Source organism: Lepisma saccharinum, chromosome 5 (genome assembly GCF_977018435.1).
Source record: "Lepisma saccharinum chromosome 5, izLepSacc3.1, whole genome shotgun sequence".
Taxonomy (NCBI): Eukaryota; Metazoa; Arthropoda; class Insecta; order Zygentoma; family Lepismatidae; genus Lepisma; species Lepisma saccharinum.
Window position 1 is genome coordinate 8911047 of NC_139233.1, and position 17100 is coordinate 8928146.

Consider the following 17100-nt stretch of genomic DNA (forward strand, 5'->3'; position numbering starts at 1 on the left):
ACACATAGCCTTACAGTTTCTAGACTTACAAGTGTAGAAATATTATTTTTTGGAGGTTAATGGTTTTCTAATATTGACTGAATTTAGTCGCATGCTGTTTTTATCAATTTGTCAAAAGCAGGATGATTACTAATGACATAAAAACTTTTTAGTTTGAAGAATATTACATCTAATATTATGTCTTATTAAAAATAACTGGGTAGGAAAAGCAATTATACCCTTCAAGTAAAAAAAAATGCAAAATATTGTCAATTTTTCCATTTGAAATGTTCATTCTGCCACCTAGTGGTGGGTTTTCAATTCACAACAGAGAAAGAGAAACGTAACGCCTACAAGAGATATATCAACACATCTGTTCTGACACTATGTGCCTGTGGCAATGAAAACCATCTTTGTCGTTGTTACTTTTACGAATCTTGAGTTTTAACAAATTGTAGGTAACAGAACTCGTTACTCTCGCAGACTGAAATGGGAATTTTGGTCTGAGGATATAATTTGAGTTATTAGATTTTTTAATCTAGTGAAAAGTGAAGTGATCTAAGAAAGATGGGGTTCTATAAATTAGGTCTTATGATTTGCAACATAGCTATTGTTGTAAGTATTTAATTTAAAATGCACACGTAAGTGAATTTAAGTATATTGGATTTATATATCCCTTATTATCATCTTATGTGTTTATTTGTTCAAGTGAAGCTTTGAGAATTATTTCTATATGCAGTACTGCAAGAAAAGTCTTATTTAAAATATGTATGTATGCATTATCAATTATTATATGAACGAAATACCAAAGTATTACATTGCATTTTTGGGCAATTAATTTCACTCTGAATCCTTAGGTTTATTTCGATGATGAGGTGAAGAATGATTGCAGGAAAATAGGTGAAAATACTAACACAACGGAACATGCATGACCTAAGCACAACTAGAAGTAAGAAATTTGAAACTAACTAACTAACTATCTAGCCTTCTTGAACCTGAAGGTTCATGGCTGCAGCAACACAGGCCTTCCATCTGTCCCTATCCTGAGCAAGATCTATATACTCTTTTCCATCCCTACAGATTTCCTTTAGGTCCATCTCAACATTATCCCTCCATCTTCGTCTTGGTCTTCCTACTGGTCTCTTACCATCAGGTTTCCCAACAAGAATCCTGTAAACTCTTCTTTCCTCTCCCATTCGTGCCACATGGCCTTCCCACCTAAGTCTTCTTGATTTAATCATTCTAATAATATCTGGACATGAATACAAATTATGCAGTTCTAAATTATGTAACATTCTGCACTCACCTGTCTCCTCATCCCTTTTAGGTCCAAATATTTTCCTAAGGATCTTATTTTAAATTTGACAAAAACAAAATTAGTTTTAAGTAGGCTCTATGCTCGGATAGTTTAATCGGAACTAAACCTACAGTTTACACAGGCATCTGAACTATTGTGAAATGTTCCTCGAATCAGGGAACACTTGATTACCAGTTGACAAAGTTATCCACCACGGAGAGATAAATTGTCTGGGTGTTTTTTGTACATTTTTTGAAGATGAAATGATTTATTTCTCTTGTAGTTTATGGTTATTACAAGCATAAAAACACATGTTTTCGTTGTGACGTTTCAGGAGAACACCCGCTCCCTGATGATATTTGGAATTTATAATTTTTAAATAAAAAATAATGTTATCAACATTTTTATCGGGAATAAAAATATAACAGACTGCTTGTTTTCACAGTTAAGTTGCTATATTACAACAATGTAACATTGACAACATCCATTGCATAACTGATTTTTTTTGTTTAAAAAATTTTAACCATTGTTATAACTGTTTCTTTAAGCAAACAAAATATGAATGTCTGTGAAAGGAGCGTGTGTTCTCCTCAAACGTCACAACGAAAAACTGTGCTTTTATGCTTGTAATAAACTTAGGCACAAGAGAAATAATTCTACGATGCAAGCAATGTGTACATACAAGAAAAGTTATTATTGAAGATGAAATGTTCTGAAGTTTCTTTATCTGCCAATAGAAGTCAATGGTAATATGTTGATTACAATCAAAAGTATAAAAATGATATATTTTTTGGCTCCGTCCGGAAATCCTCCACCCTCGATTTCTACCACATTTCAAATCTTTTCGTCCAAAATGAAGTTTCTTCTAAGGAAGGGTGTTTTTAACTAGCGCGGAAGGAAATTTTTTAGAGACCTACGTGCTACGAAACGTACATTTTTGTAATATTAAAATTCCATGCCTACGTAACGTCACTACGGTTTTTCAGGGCTTCCATCATGAATTCATGTCACAGGAGCACGTCTGCACATTTTCTTTTTCTTCTTTTGAGTGACTTGTGGATTGTGAATGTTTAATTTCCTTATGTTTGAGTGAATTGTCGAAAAATAGTGTTGCGCAGGTTCTAACATGCCTTTAAAGGGACTATAGAAAAAGGCGGGGCCGCGGCAGCGGTAGGTCAATTTTTTTGGTTTAGACCTGAAAAAGCGACTGTTATATATCTATCGGTACGGGTGCGGGTGGCTGCTACGAAACTGACATGGCCGCAAGTAGACTTCCACCTCGCAACTTTAAACGGCTGTATCTCCACTTTAAACGGATGTACACTCGTAAATATTAGTTTCTGCGCTCCAGAATTTTGATTTTAACAATTTGCAACACACAATTTTTCTAAAAAGAAAAATCACTACCAAAATCGAGGGTGGAGGATGGACCCTATTTTTTGAAACGCGACAGAAGATTTTGTCACATGAAGAGGTTGACATTTGCAAACATTTGATCTGACGTATTAAGTTCATTTATATTTTTACTGTAAAACGAACCTGTATTTAAATCAACCATCAGCAACAACGCTATTAAGTAATATCAAAACAGTATGTGTACTCATCAGAACCTAATACCTACATGTTGGACCATAAATCATATAATTTTAACTTGTGATACCAAAGTTCGCATTACAGTTTTAGCTAGTGCCACCTGGGAGATATACTTCCTAACACGTTTACAAAAGATCCTCAATGTGATATCAATTTGTTCATTGGGAAATCGGTAATTATCAACTTCAGTTCATCAATATCGAGTGATTCAGTTTTCTGAAGGTCCGCTAAACACTGATGTACGAATTTGTTCTGCGTACTCAATAACGAACAAGCTGTTCTCCGCGAGGCGCGTTAACGTTGAAAGTGGCGGAGCCTGGCGGCGAAAACGCGAACTCTATAGACTTACCGCCAATTTTAAAACCCCTGAGAGTTCAGCTTTGCGCTCTTATGTTGATATGCTTTGTAGTTTTTGGATTTGTACCCCGAAAGTGTATAAATAATTTACGTACACGCGTATATTAATTACCGTTTTGATGCTTAGAGCAAATTTACATGAATACGGGCTGGAATTTCTAATAATTCAGTTCTATTTTTAATTGCATGTTTCTTCTAGGCTGGAGGAGCCGTATACATAGGCATTGGTGCCTTTCTAATTGGTAAGTATGGGACGGCCATCATGGAATTAGCCTATGATAACCAACCAGGAGCCTGGCTGATTGCGATTGGTGTACTTACCTTTATTCCACCTAGCGTTTCGTCTGTTGCAATAATACTTAAGAAGGATGAAGTGTGGTTGAAGTGTGTAAGTAATTAGTATAACACATGGTTAAATGAACAAGTGGAGAGGGGATCTTATTTGCTTGAATTAAGAGCAAAATTAGTAGAGAATTCTTGCGAGGGGCGCCGTGGAGTAGGAAGTTACGGTAGTAGAATCACAGGTGTATCATAGGTTTAATCCTCCCCACAAGCAAAAATAAATGTGCTCACTTGAGAACGAGAGGTTCTCTTTCGAAACGTAGTGATAAAATAAGTATAGTTAAAAGCTGTAACGCCCAATTAACATTGAGTGCAAATCCAAATTTTTGAGTAAGTATACCCGCCTTAACCCCACGCGGTAAACGTTATACAGTCGGCTCTTATACACTGCTGTTTGTGAAAATTGCAACACCAAGAAGGAAACGTATGATTGAAATGAACTTTATACCACAGATTAGGTACATGCCAATACACAAATGATTAGATTTACAGACCTGTATATGATCTCTGAGCTTGAGAATTCAGTATGGTGTGAAGCCCCCATGTGCTGCAAACAGAGCCTCTACACGTCGTGGCATGGAATCAAAGAGGGCCTGGATATGTTCCTGGATATGCTCCCTCCACGCGGTTTGTATGCGAGTCCACAAAGCGTCAACAGTGGTTGCTGGAGGACCATGACGAACAAGTTGCCGACCAACCATATCCCGGACATGTTCGATGGGCGACATGTCAGGCCAGTGAAGCAGTGGTAACTGTCGTTCTTCGAAGACGGCTTGCACATTCCTCGCCACATGTGGCCGAGCATTGACCTGCTCAAATATGGCATGTGAAGTTGCCTGAAGGAGAAGGAGGGGCAGTGCCTCGGGCTCTAAAACCTCCTTGACGTAGCGGTTGCTGTTCAGATTGCCTTCAATACGTAGGAGGGGAGATGGCATGTTGTGTCCAATGGCGCCCCAAACCTTCACACTTGGCGTTTGTCCGCTATGCCGCTCAACAATGCAGGTTGCCACATTGCGTTCACCACGGTAGCATCTAACACCTATGCGGCCATCACTGTAGGACAAATTTAAGCGGGACTCGTCCGAAAACACTACAGTTTGCTACTTAGCATGCCAGCGACGGCATTCACGTGTCCATTGCAGTCTGAGGCGTTTGTGGTTTCTGGACAATGGAAGCCGACGCAATGGCATGCGTGCCACCAGCCCAACCCACAGCAGACATCGTCGTACCGTCGACGCAGACAGGTCCACAACCGTTGTAGTGCTCCAGCGTCAAGCCAACACTGTGGACGAAGCTGTACGGTGCGTTACAGCCTCGCGGACAAGATGGCGGTCATCCCGTGCTGTGGTCACATTGCGTGGTCCAGTACCTGCTCGTCGCTGTGTACGACCCTCTTCTATCCACTGGTTCCACACACGCATCACTGTCGTAGCAGCATGCGCTGTACAAACCGAAATGTCACGGTATGACAAACCATCTTCCCGGAGACCGCTCATTCTGCCCCGTTCGAACTCACTCACATGCAGATATTGCACCCTTTGACGTCGACGAGGCATACCAGCACTTGTTTTCACGTTTCCACTTCGTTTGACGGCTCTTCACTAACTGAGCTTGGCGTAACAGTGATCTTTCCGGTCACACAAGAGAGGGCGCTGCTGGGCCTACATGCACGCCATCTCTCTGCAATCCTAATCACTTATTGCTGGTACACTGTTCTACACATCCTCCGAGTTTGGATTCATTTGGGCCATTATTTCTGGGTGTTGCAATTTTCACAAACAGCAGTGTATTTACCCCCCCCCCCTTTTCCAAATTTTGTAAAGTATAACAAACGAATAGCTAAATAATTGCGAGATTACATGTATTGTAAAGTTAGCGCGTATAAAACAATAAATTACGTATTTCCGATATGTATTGCATATTCATTCACTTCTTCAATGCCAAGGTCATTTCTATCCTACAAAAATTGTCTTAATTTGGGGACCGGGGAAGGGGAGAGAAGGACGAATAAACGGACAAATTATACATATAGATGTAAATACACATACATATATACGAGGCGTGGCAGAAAAGTAATGGGACTGGCAAGACTGCGCACGAATCGACGACGCTGCTGCCTTCCCCTTCACACGGAACTCGATTTCCAGTAGGAATGCCCTAGTTGCACTGGACTGGCTACCCATTTGCTAGTTTTCGCCTCACACGATACTTGTTATCTTACTTGTCGATAGACTTTTGTTCCCATAAGACATTGCGCGGAGCTGACAATCTCTAAAGATGGACGAGAAACTTGAAGAATGTTGCAGAACGCTTTGTGTTTTTATTAAAAATTAAGAAACAAAAGTATGGACTAGAAATTGGCTCGAAAACAATATGGTAATCAATGCGTCGAAAAATCTTTTTAATGAACTCGAGTATGCATATCGATTAGGGTTGTGCGGTATCCCGACTTCGGGAAATGACTTCCAGACTTTTCAGGATCCCGAGCAGTCGGGAAATACCGAATGGTCACTTTAAAAAGTCGTTAATTCTCGACGTTTTCTGCATTGTAAGTGTCTGAAACTTATCGGTAATTGTTAGTTTTTAGTACAGAAAGGCAAAAACAATCACTTTAGGTGAATATGACGTGTAGAAATCGAGATTTATCGAGCTTCGGGAAATTTCGAACATCGGGAAATTGCGAATTTTTCCCGTTCCGAATGTCGCGATTTAAAAATTTCCCCGTTCCGACAGGAAAAATTCTGTCCCGTAATATCCATGCATGAAATTCGCAGGATTAAAAAGAACATAAAAAAAAAAACACCTTGTAATAATAAGGGTTTATATTTTCGGCTAATCATATTTGTCACGTACACATCTCATCGCTTTGCATAAATACATAAATATTAATGAACTGAACACGAATGCACTGCACGTCATCTCTACTTCTTTCCTTTTAGCCAACGTTCGGAAACCACAGACAAAAAACTCTCTTCTGCAAACTCGCAGATTATCTTCACGTGGCCATGCTCTGATCGGCTGTTCCACAGAATCCAACAGAGGAAAGCCAGTAGCAATTAGAACATGTCCTATTCCTCATGACCAGTCAAGCAGCCAGCCAGGCAGCCATCAGATCCGGGCAGGTAGCCAGCCAGTTGAGCGCCAACTAACTGGAAATCCAGTTCCGTGTGATTCGACCATTAGTACAACTTTGAACTTGCTACAGTTGCTACGCGATTGTTGAGAGCGAATGAGGCGAAGTTGTGTTTGTGAGGTGCGTTACGAAAATGGACTGGCAAAAAGTTTGAGCAACGTTTTGCCATCAAATTTTGTGTAAAGCTTGGCGAATCCGCTACTGTGACTTATAAACAGTTACAAAGAGCTTATGGAGAACATTCCCTATCCAGGGCACAAGTGTTCAGACGCACAAGTCCTTTTTTGAAGGCCGAGAACATAGTGAAGAAGAACCTCGTGCGGGAAGACCTTCAACCTCAAAAAACGGACGACAATGTGAAAAGAGCGAGGTGTCTTGTTAGGTGAGATCGTCGATTGACGTTGAGAATGATCAGTAATGAGATAAATTTAAACCAGTTTACCGTCCATCAAATTTTTGCACTTGGATGATGCACCACGACAATGCCCCATGACACGGCAGTCTCCAGCAATGATTTTTTGGCAGAAAAGAGCAATCCTGTTGTTCATCAGGACCCGTATTCGCCGGTCACTCACTGTGGCTTCTTTTTATTCCCCCGGCTCAAAAACCACTTGAAAGGGCGCCATTTGGTACTTTGGATAATATTCAGAAGAGCGTGACCAACGAGCTGAAGGGTATTCCAGCAGATGCCTTCCAGCTCTGCTACGAACAATGGAAACAAGGCTTTCGTCACCGTGTAGCTGTCCAAGGGAGCTATTTAGAAGGCGATAAGCTTGATTCGTAAAAAGAATGATATTCATGGTTAAAAGAAAATCAGTCTCATTACTTGTTTGCCACACCTCGTATAAGGATGACTCGCAGTGGTCCAGTTGGAAGGACGCCTGATTCAAGATCGGTTCTGATTCCATGCGGCTCTGAGGTCCACCCATCCTCTAATAAATGGCCACCTACCGGGACGAAGATGGCAGGAGCATGCTGCTTATCACACAATCTCCATAAATGTCCGAGGTTTGGAATGTGTTGGGTCCTACCTGCATATCTCGTCATATGGCTTCACATAGCTTCATGTTTCAGCTTATATAAAATGAATGAGTGAAGAATTATTACTTTTTAGGTGGGTTGGCACACATGGTCATTTTGCACTCTTCAAAATATACGAGGGAAACATGTTAATGTTAAAACCATTGCCTTAGTGTTAAAAAAGGGAGTAAAGGGCTCCTTGAGATACGTTGAAAGGGCAATGTTGTGAAGGTAGTTGCATAGGACATACACAACACATTCAAAAGGTTAGGAGGAACTAAAAACTTCCCAAGAACAGTGTAAGAGGCTTGTTCTACTCGAAAAGCTAAAAACATGTTTAAAACACTGTCATGATCTCACAACATGTATGATAAACAGTTGGGAAGATTTAAACTTTCTCCGAGGAATGTAAAATCGGCACATTCAATAAGAATAAGTGCCGAACACTTAGAATTACATTACATAAGAAGACAAATGTCAGGCCCAGTCCTTGCAGCAAATGACTCTGGATGAGACGGCTGTGTCCAATTCGAAGTCGAGATAAAAATGACGGTGCGCGGAACGATATGCACTGGGCTCGATAGCGCGAAGCTTGTTCTCAGTTTCCTCATCCCATTTCTCCAGCCACGTGTCAATAAGTGGAGCAACTATTGCAGATTTCAAAGTATGGTACAGGTATCTATGCGATCTTATTTCTAGATAAATGATCTATTTGTCAGTCTGATTAGTACCAATGGAATCATATTCCGATCGTACACTCAACGAAGCTCCAACTTTTGCTCAATATTAATTTTAAGCCATATTAGTGAAGACTTATTCAGTACATACTAAATAAATCTCATAATTTTTAATACATGTTCTATGAGATAACATAAGACATCTGAGTACATGTTTTACAGGCATTGGGATTGGTTGTGCTTCTGGCAGTGGCTCAGATTTTCCTTGGTTCCTTTGCCTTCTACAACTATAAGCATAGGCAGAGGATTGGCCAAGAGAAAGCCGGGAAACTAGCGGACCTGATAGCAAAGGATACTAGCACTATTGCTTTATTTGATCATATGCATAGAAAGGTAATTACTTTTACTAAATACTCATGTACATATGAGTATATACCGTGCGTTCAATTCGATCTTCAGCAGAGAGATCGGGAGAAGCGTGGCGGGTGGCGCTGATGGAGATGCCGACATTTGCGGCCTGTAATGCCCGCTTATTTTTATGGACATATGCAGACATTTATATAAATATTGCAAAACGAGCACTAACCTGTGTTATAACACGCAAAAGTTCTTCTGTAATTCATCCAAGTTCTGCCCTTATATACACAAATAAATACGCTTTAGAAACGATGTTAAGAGCCACAGATAATACCCTAAAACATCTTAATCATAGTTTTGACCAGTAACGCCCTGCTTAAGTTGATATCCTTGAAAGAGTTTTGTGTCGATGGGGATCGTTTGGAGGTTTCGAATGTGTAACACTGTATCAAGATTATGCTGCAGACGAAACCGTCAAAAGTCAATGGTGTTCGGGAGCTTCCTTGCAATCCGAAATCTCCGAGCTCGAGTTTTTTGTTCCTTCGCGACTAGATGAAGACAGAGCTGTGAATATAGTGGCAAGCAGATGTAAACAAAGAGCATGTTAATTTCGTACTGTGCGCAAGAGTGTTATTCTTGGTTACTTGTTTGTGTTATTGCAGTGTGTATGTGTGTTGTGTCAGTGAGACGATTGGAATGACAGACGCAAGGTTCACGTTAGAACAAAGAATTCTTATGTATGACACTTACGTGAAAACAGACTCGTGTCGAGACGTGTGTAGGCAATTTGTACAGAATTTCCCAGGCGTTTCACCTCCACACAGAGATACGGTTAGACATCTTGTCCTTAAATTACGAGAAACTGGATCGTTAAATTTTAAAACACCTAAGCAAAAACGACGGATTGTAACCGAAGCAAAACTCGATGAAATTGGTGCAGCGTTAGAACGTTCTCCAAACAAACCTCTACGCCGTGTTTCACAGGAGATGGGCGTGTCAAAATCATCAGCACATACAGCCACTAAGCTACTAAAATTAAATCCTTACTCTTATAACACAGGTTAGTGCTCGTTTTGCAATATTTATATAATTGTCTGCATATGTCCATAAAAATAAGCGGGCATTACAGGCCGCAAATGTCGGCATCTCCACCAGTGCCGCCCGCCACGCTTCTCCCGATCTCTCGGCTGAAGATCGAAATGAACGCACGATATAAATATATATGTATGTATATATAAATACGTATACATGTACGAGGGTGAGTCAATTGAAAACCTTAAAAGTGCTGTAAAAATATATGTATTCAGTAGAAGTGAAACAAGGGGTTACCATATTTCTACATAATCCCCTCCACGTTGAATAAGTTTCCCATCGTTTACAAAGTGCTTGTATGCCAAGGGAAAAAAGTATTTAGGTTGGCTGCGTGACACGTATGCAACTTCTGTCTTTTTCTAGGGCCTCTTTAAGTGGTTCTAATCACTTGGGTCCAAATCTGGGGAGTAAGGAAGGTGGGGTAGGCACTCAAAATGCAAGTCGTTAACTATCGCAATAGTCATTCGGGCAGTATGTGGCTTAGCATTGTCATGCTGCAAAATGACACCTGACGACAGCAGTCCGCGTCGTTTTGACCTTATTGCAGGTTTCAGATGGTTCTTCACGAGATCACAATATGAAGCACTAGTTACTGTGTGTCTCCTAGGCGTGTAGTGCTCCAGAATAACGCCGTTTTGGTCCCAGAAAAGGGTCAGATGCTTGGCCTGTGCGAGGAGCATGTCACACCACTTCTAAATGTCCTACCCCACTCATATACCTGTTGCTGTGACACACAAGCTTCACCATACTGCGTCTTTATTCTACGATTAATATCCATAGATTTAATACCCTGAATCGTCAAAAATCTGATCACAGAACGCTGTTCTTCCTTGGTGCATGTTGTTAGTGGGGCGCCATCTTGAAACTGCTCCAACAATGACGACTGGTCACCAACATTCTTCTGCCATCTATTGGAGAGAAAGTAAAGTACGAGCAACAGCATCACCAAATCTCATCACTATAGCATGAATATTAAACATTTTATGACACTTCTAAGGCTTTTATTTCACTCCTCCTCGTATAATGGGCATTCCATGTGAAAGTGGCCTTGAACATATTAAGATTAATTGCAATGTTGTATCTTTATCCTATCTTGTGAGTAAACAATCTAAAATTGAAAATTGTCTCTTGGGTAAAAATTGAATTATTACACATGATCAACTTAAAAAGTAGAAGCTACGTTACATGTTATTAGTTTATTTTAACTTTTTCATTTACTTGTTTTTTCTACTGTCTCCCATGCGTGACACCAAGAAACAATTGATTTCCCCTTCAGCTCCACTAGAATATTCAAAGGTCAATTACTTTTGTTTTTATCTTAAATAATTTAATTTTCATAATTTGACAATTCACAGAAATTAAAATAAATTTCTAATTAACCTATTCGCGTCATATGACGAGCAGGACTCGCATGAACCTGTTATGACACATAAGTCGTATGACAAGCTCAGCTCGCAATGCTACACTGCTCGATAGAAATGCACGTAGTTCAGTGTGTAGCTCATGGATGTCACTTGTATTCATTCTAAAACGAAGTCCAGATATTTGATGTTTGAAATTCCTTCTGTGTGGAGTCACTCGATGTGTTTGTGTGGAGTAAGAAAATAAACATTTCTTTATCGTATGTCGCTCTCCTCAGCTGCCATTATGGCATCAAAATTTTGCATTTTTCCCAGCTTAGTGACCAATTTAAATTTATAAGTCATTTTCGAGTTTTTATGCATATTTAGCCTATATAATCTGTTAAAACTCGATTTTTCGTGGAGTCTGGTGTTCAATGCTAATATTCCTTTGAAACTTGAGCCAATAAAGCTTATATATTCTCACATTTCAACCCTTTGATCCGAAGTTTGTTTCTTATGGAAAACTTAGAAAACTTTTATATAGGCAATTTATTTTAATTTATTTTTGCACTCCAAACTGCCGCACTACGGAATTTAAATATGATTTCTTGGTCACCTCCAAAGGTATTTAAACATAACGTCAATGGGTTAAGTAAAGTGGCAGTATTTTGTCTGTCCAACCCGTGACACAAAATTGTTCACTTCTAGCTACAAATGTGGAGAAGTATTTTAATCAACAGTGTTAAGTTTTATATTTCATTGCACAGGGACTGTAAGAAAAATGTTGCTTAAGTATCAGTACTTTAGTTAGTTTAATATAAAAAATGTAGTCAGCGTGTCACATCCGTGACAATGGAATGTCCAATATATACATATTTTACACACGCACACAGCATTGAGAAGGAAAAAGTTCATATCAAGATGGGTCCGGAAATACGTAATTTCTGAGTAATATGACTTTCAAGTAACAGGTGGTTAGAATTACAGTTCCACTCTGGAGCCCGTTCGAAGCGGCGGATTGAGCTGAAACTTGGTATATAGACAGACTATGGAGACCACGGGAAAAGAAATGCTGAGAGGAAAGAAAAATAATAGTTCGAATTTTCACCACCAGGTGGACATGTGCTTTTGGTCGTATGCAAAAGTGTACATTGTTGTCACATGTAAAATAATTTTAACTTTTAGCATAAGAGTCTGTTGACAGTCAGTACTTGTCAAGTGTTTTTTTCTCAGAATGACAGAGGCTCTGCATCTACACCCAGTCTCGGTAATCTGTGGAGCAAGGTCGCGCATAATGGTAGGGAAAGCGAGTTGGGCGGAGCGAAGCAGTTCGCGTTGCTGCGAAACGGCTGGTAGCTGCAGCCGCGTTTTCTCCTCCATGCAGTCACTTCACCTCTCACGTGTTCATTCGTCGAGCCCTCTCGAGTCACTACTTGATTTCGTTCGTTTGCTCCAGAGATTACCGGAATAGAGTGTAATCGTGGAAGGCGTATTCTAGCGTTATGTATGTAACATTCATGCACACATTAATTGTAAGGTTCTAAACATGAGATTGCATTAAAATATTCATAATTAAACACTTTGTGGTGTGTGCCAGCACATGTAAATACTTGAGTATAATGACATAGCCCGAATGCATGAAAAGCATCAACGAAAATGTGTTAGAGCCAGATTATTTTCATAATAACTCCAGCTGACAGCGCGATCCAGTTAGTGAGCCTACCAACAGTCTAAAGCCTGAGTAAGATGGATAGCGATAGGTGCTGGGTTGAGATGACGTCATCGGCTCGCTTGCGGATTGGTTGCTTCAGAAGTTACGACTCGTTGCCAAACTGAAAATGTTGAAATTCCAGAGATGTTACGACAGTAATCTCACTCTACGTGTGTGACGCTATAAAAATGTAGCAAAGTTTGACTTGTCTGTCAAGCGCATAGGCTACAGATGCTAATAACTCTTGTTCATAATATATGCCAGTTGAATTCATTAACAATCATTTAAACCTTAATCTAATTAAAAAGAATAATAATTCCAAATTAACTCATCTTGTTATTTACATGGTGGAGGACCACTTTCGTGTAATGCCCCTATATTTTCATTTCAGGCCAAATGTTGTGGAGGCCACGGAAAAGTAGACTATTCGATATTCTCTACTTTCGATTCCAGCGCGGCCCTGGAATGGGTAAAATGGTTTCTTCCTTGGTTGGATTCACTGACTGATGCTATCGAGAAGTGGTTGGCCGAGGTGAAGCTAGGCAGTCCGCCATCTTGTGGAGCCTATAAGGAGATCGGCTGCGGGAGACGAATACAAGAGGCGATAAAGTTTGCTGGTCTATTCATAGGAGGCGCCGCAATGCTGACTTGCCTATTTCTGGTTAGTGGTTCCACTAATTTCTACATCATAGATTTTGAAACATTGCTGTCATAGAAATAAGACACTATTTTTATATACAGGGTGAACAGAAACTATAGGGTCAAACTTCAGGAGGTGATTCCTGACAGGTAAGGGAACAAGAAAGTTCATATCAACATATGTCCGGAAACGCATATTTCCCAAGGTAGATGGCACTGAAGAACGACATCATCCTCTCATAACAACACTCACAGTGTGCTTTTTTGTGCTGCAGATTGTGTGATTGGAGCTACGTCGAAGCATCATGGTCCGTTATTCATACCAGGAACAAGCCGAGATGATCTTCGTATACGGTCAAGCAGATGGAAACGGTCGAGAGGCAGCACGGATTTATCGAGCCACGTACCCAACGGTTCCACCAAAGCCACAAAACCTTTGCAGCCATTTATGAGCGTTTGTGTGAGCATGGATGCTTTCATACAGGTGAACATGGAGGGCGGCTGCGGCATGTGGGTATACCAGATCTAGAGGAACATGTGCTGCACATATTGAGTATAATGGCAAGTGGCCCGCCAGCATGGTGTAAGCCAAGCGACGGTATTGTGTATCCTGCATGAAAACCGCTACTATCCCTATCACCTACAACGTGTACAGGTATTATCACCAGCGGGTTTTCCTCAAAGGGAACAATTTTGTCGCTGGTTTTTGCAACAGGCCACCACCATATTGGGATTTCTGTCGTCAGTCCTCTTCACCGATGAAGCGACATTTGGTAGAGATGGCATTGTCAACCTACACAATCGTCATCTGTATGCTACAGCCAATCCTCGGGGAATGGTTGAATCGTCTCATCAGCAACTGTTCAGAATCAATGCTTGGGCAGGGATTATTGGCGACCACCTACTTTGACCATTTGTTCTTCCACAACGTCTTAACGGACAGACGTATCTGGATTTCCTGCAGAACACTCTCTTTTGCTTCAGAATGTGCCTTTGGCAATACGACAGGTGATGTGGCTGATGCATGATGGAGCGCCAGCCCACTTTCGCATTATTGTTCGTCAACACCTCAACAACACCATCACTGGCATGGCCCGCTCGATCACCGGACTTAAACCTCCTTGATTTGTACTTGTGGGTGCATCTGAAAAGTGTTGTGTATGCTAGCCGGTTCCTGGTGTACAGACCCTTGAATAGTGTGTTCGTGTAGCCTGTGACACTATTCGGGTACAGGCTGGAACATTTGAACAAGTGAGGCAATACATAATACGACGTGTGGACGCTTGCATTGCATCCCATGGAGGCCACTTTGAACACCTGTCGTACAATGCATGAAAGTTATGCCATGTAATGTGTACCGGTACTAATTGCTTTATTGCAGACTCACCGTCCATTTCCGGACATATGTTGAGAGGAACGTTTTTGTTCCTCTACCTGTCAGGAATTACCTCCTGATGTTTGTCCCTATAGTTTCTGTTCACCCTGTATAAAGATAAATGTTCACATGAGAATCATTAGCATTCACTACGTGCTACTTCAGATATGGACACCAGGAGTCCCGGGTTCGAATCCTGGCCTGGACATGGATGTTTGCGAGTGTCGATTCATTAATTTCATCATATGATCATTCATCCCCATCTTCGCAAATTAGTCAAAAGCTGCACAAGAAACGAAGTAAAATAATGCAAATCAATCAATCAATTAAGATACAGAAACATTCTCCTATGTTCATTGCTAAATTAAATGAAATCTAAGTTTTGAAGAATTTAAATAAGTATATTTCACTTCTTGCGTTGTGAAATACTAACATAGTGGCGATTGAGTGTCACAACTAGGAGAGCAAGGACAGTTTACTTTCTCTTGGCAAAAAAGGCTTAGCATTAAGAGGGCATAGTGGGGGCAGCAGCTCACAAGCACCCCTAGTTGCCGCCACTGAATACTAGTATAATGCCAACTGTTTGTACTCAATTATAACTTCTAACAATTCAACTTAACAAGTTTTTTCAACACTAAATCATAATCCATACAACCAGTATATTCAACGGTTCAACGCACATAACTGTTGAGTCTAGTGGCGATAGCGCCTGCGACGCTGCCACGTTCAAAGCATATCACTATTGAGTCGGGCAGCTACAGGGCATGCGGTATTGCCATGTTCAACGCGCACAGCTACTCCGTTGAATATTAATCTGTATAAAATCGGTTTCGCAATGTGAGTTTGCAGTGGTAATGTGTTTTAAACACCGCTGCGAAGAGCTTTCAAACAAGACCAAGATCATATTTGTAGGACTACCCAATACTAAGAAAAAGTTGTTTCACAAAATCGACAAGAACTCTCTTTTGGCCGATTAAAAAAATCTGAAAATTAAGAATTTGTACATTAAACATGTCTACCTGCACTGTATTTAAATTTCATCATGATCGGGTCACACGTTTTTTATTTATAGAATTTCAAAGAGAGGGTTCGTTTGGAAAACACAAAAAAATCGGCACTTTTTTCTTACGGCGATAAAAATTGAAGGCATCCTAAAAAAATGGTTTCCATAGATTAACGCAAAAATGAGCAAGTTAAATTTTGATGTAACTCGTTTTTATGAAGGTCTACTGGTTAATTTTTAATTGGTGTCCTAACTCGAGTATCTGATAGTAGTTAAAGCTTATTTTGTCTGAAATCGAAGCAAAGCATATACTTTCAATGTTGTTTTCTCACTCACTCACAATTACCATTTCAGGCATTGTCGGCTACTTGTTTATATTTCCTAATTAAAGGAATGGATATAGAGCATGGGCAACCCGGAGCCGAAATAGTTGAGGAACAAGTAGAAGTAGTAGATGAAGAGGTAGAAGGTTAATACAAGATAACAATTATATAAATTCTTTTTAGAGTTCATATTTTATATCGAAAATTATGAAACGCACTGATTCAGTGTCAAAACTGTAGGACGCCAGGAAACATGGTGTATCAGAGTGTACCGGTCTCTGATACAAGTTACAAATGTGAAATTGTAGGATGCAGATTTGAGCTTAATTAGATAATTTAGTTAGGAAAATAACGTAACTGATTTACGTTTTTCTCAACTGTTTTGTTCTTAATCGCTTTTTGCAAATCAATGTTTATGTACCCTTTCACTATCAAAATGCTGTAGGTTGTTACTAAACTAATAAATTATTCAATTAAAGAAATGTATATTTATGATTCACTGTTATTTTTAAACAGCCCTTTGGTTATTTTTTACATTAATGTGTAGCAAATTTCATGTTTGAGTCAAGAGACCCTATGGTGTCAGAAGAAAAAAAAATATAAATTATATCGTTTCTTGAATCAATCCTAAAATGGTCAATTATATGTTGACAAAACACTTAAGTCAATGTTGCCAGTCCCTATGCTTACATGAGACATTTTTAACACTAGATTTTACTGTCTTATGTATGTGTGTGTATAATGCTGAGTAGAAGATTATCTCCACAAACTTGAAACTTCAACGACTAGTTTCGTATTGCAAAACAACGCGCAGTAGATGACACTTAGGCTCTGTCCGAAAGGTACGAAGTACGTACTT

At 40.0% G+C, this 17100-nt stretch overlaps 1 protein-coding gene across 1 annotated transcript; it reads left to right on the forward strand.

Annotated features, from left to right (window-relative positions):
- The first annotated feature begins 372 nt into the window (after positions 1-372).
- Positions 373-16698, forward strand: LOC145988189 (uncharacterized). Its single transcript, XM_083123022.1, has 5 exons — positions 373-594; positions 3426-3614; positions 8621-8791; positions 13293-13562; positions 16273-16698. The coding sequence occupies exons 1-5, from the start codon at positions 547-549 to the stop codon at positions 16390-16392; spliced, it is 798 nt and encodes a 265-aa protein (XP_082979148.1). The 5' UTR covers positions 373-546; the 3' UTR covers positions 16393-16698.
- Positions 16699-17100: the final 402 nt, after the last annotated feature.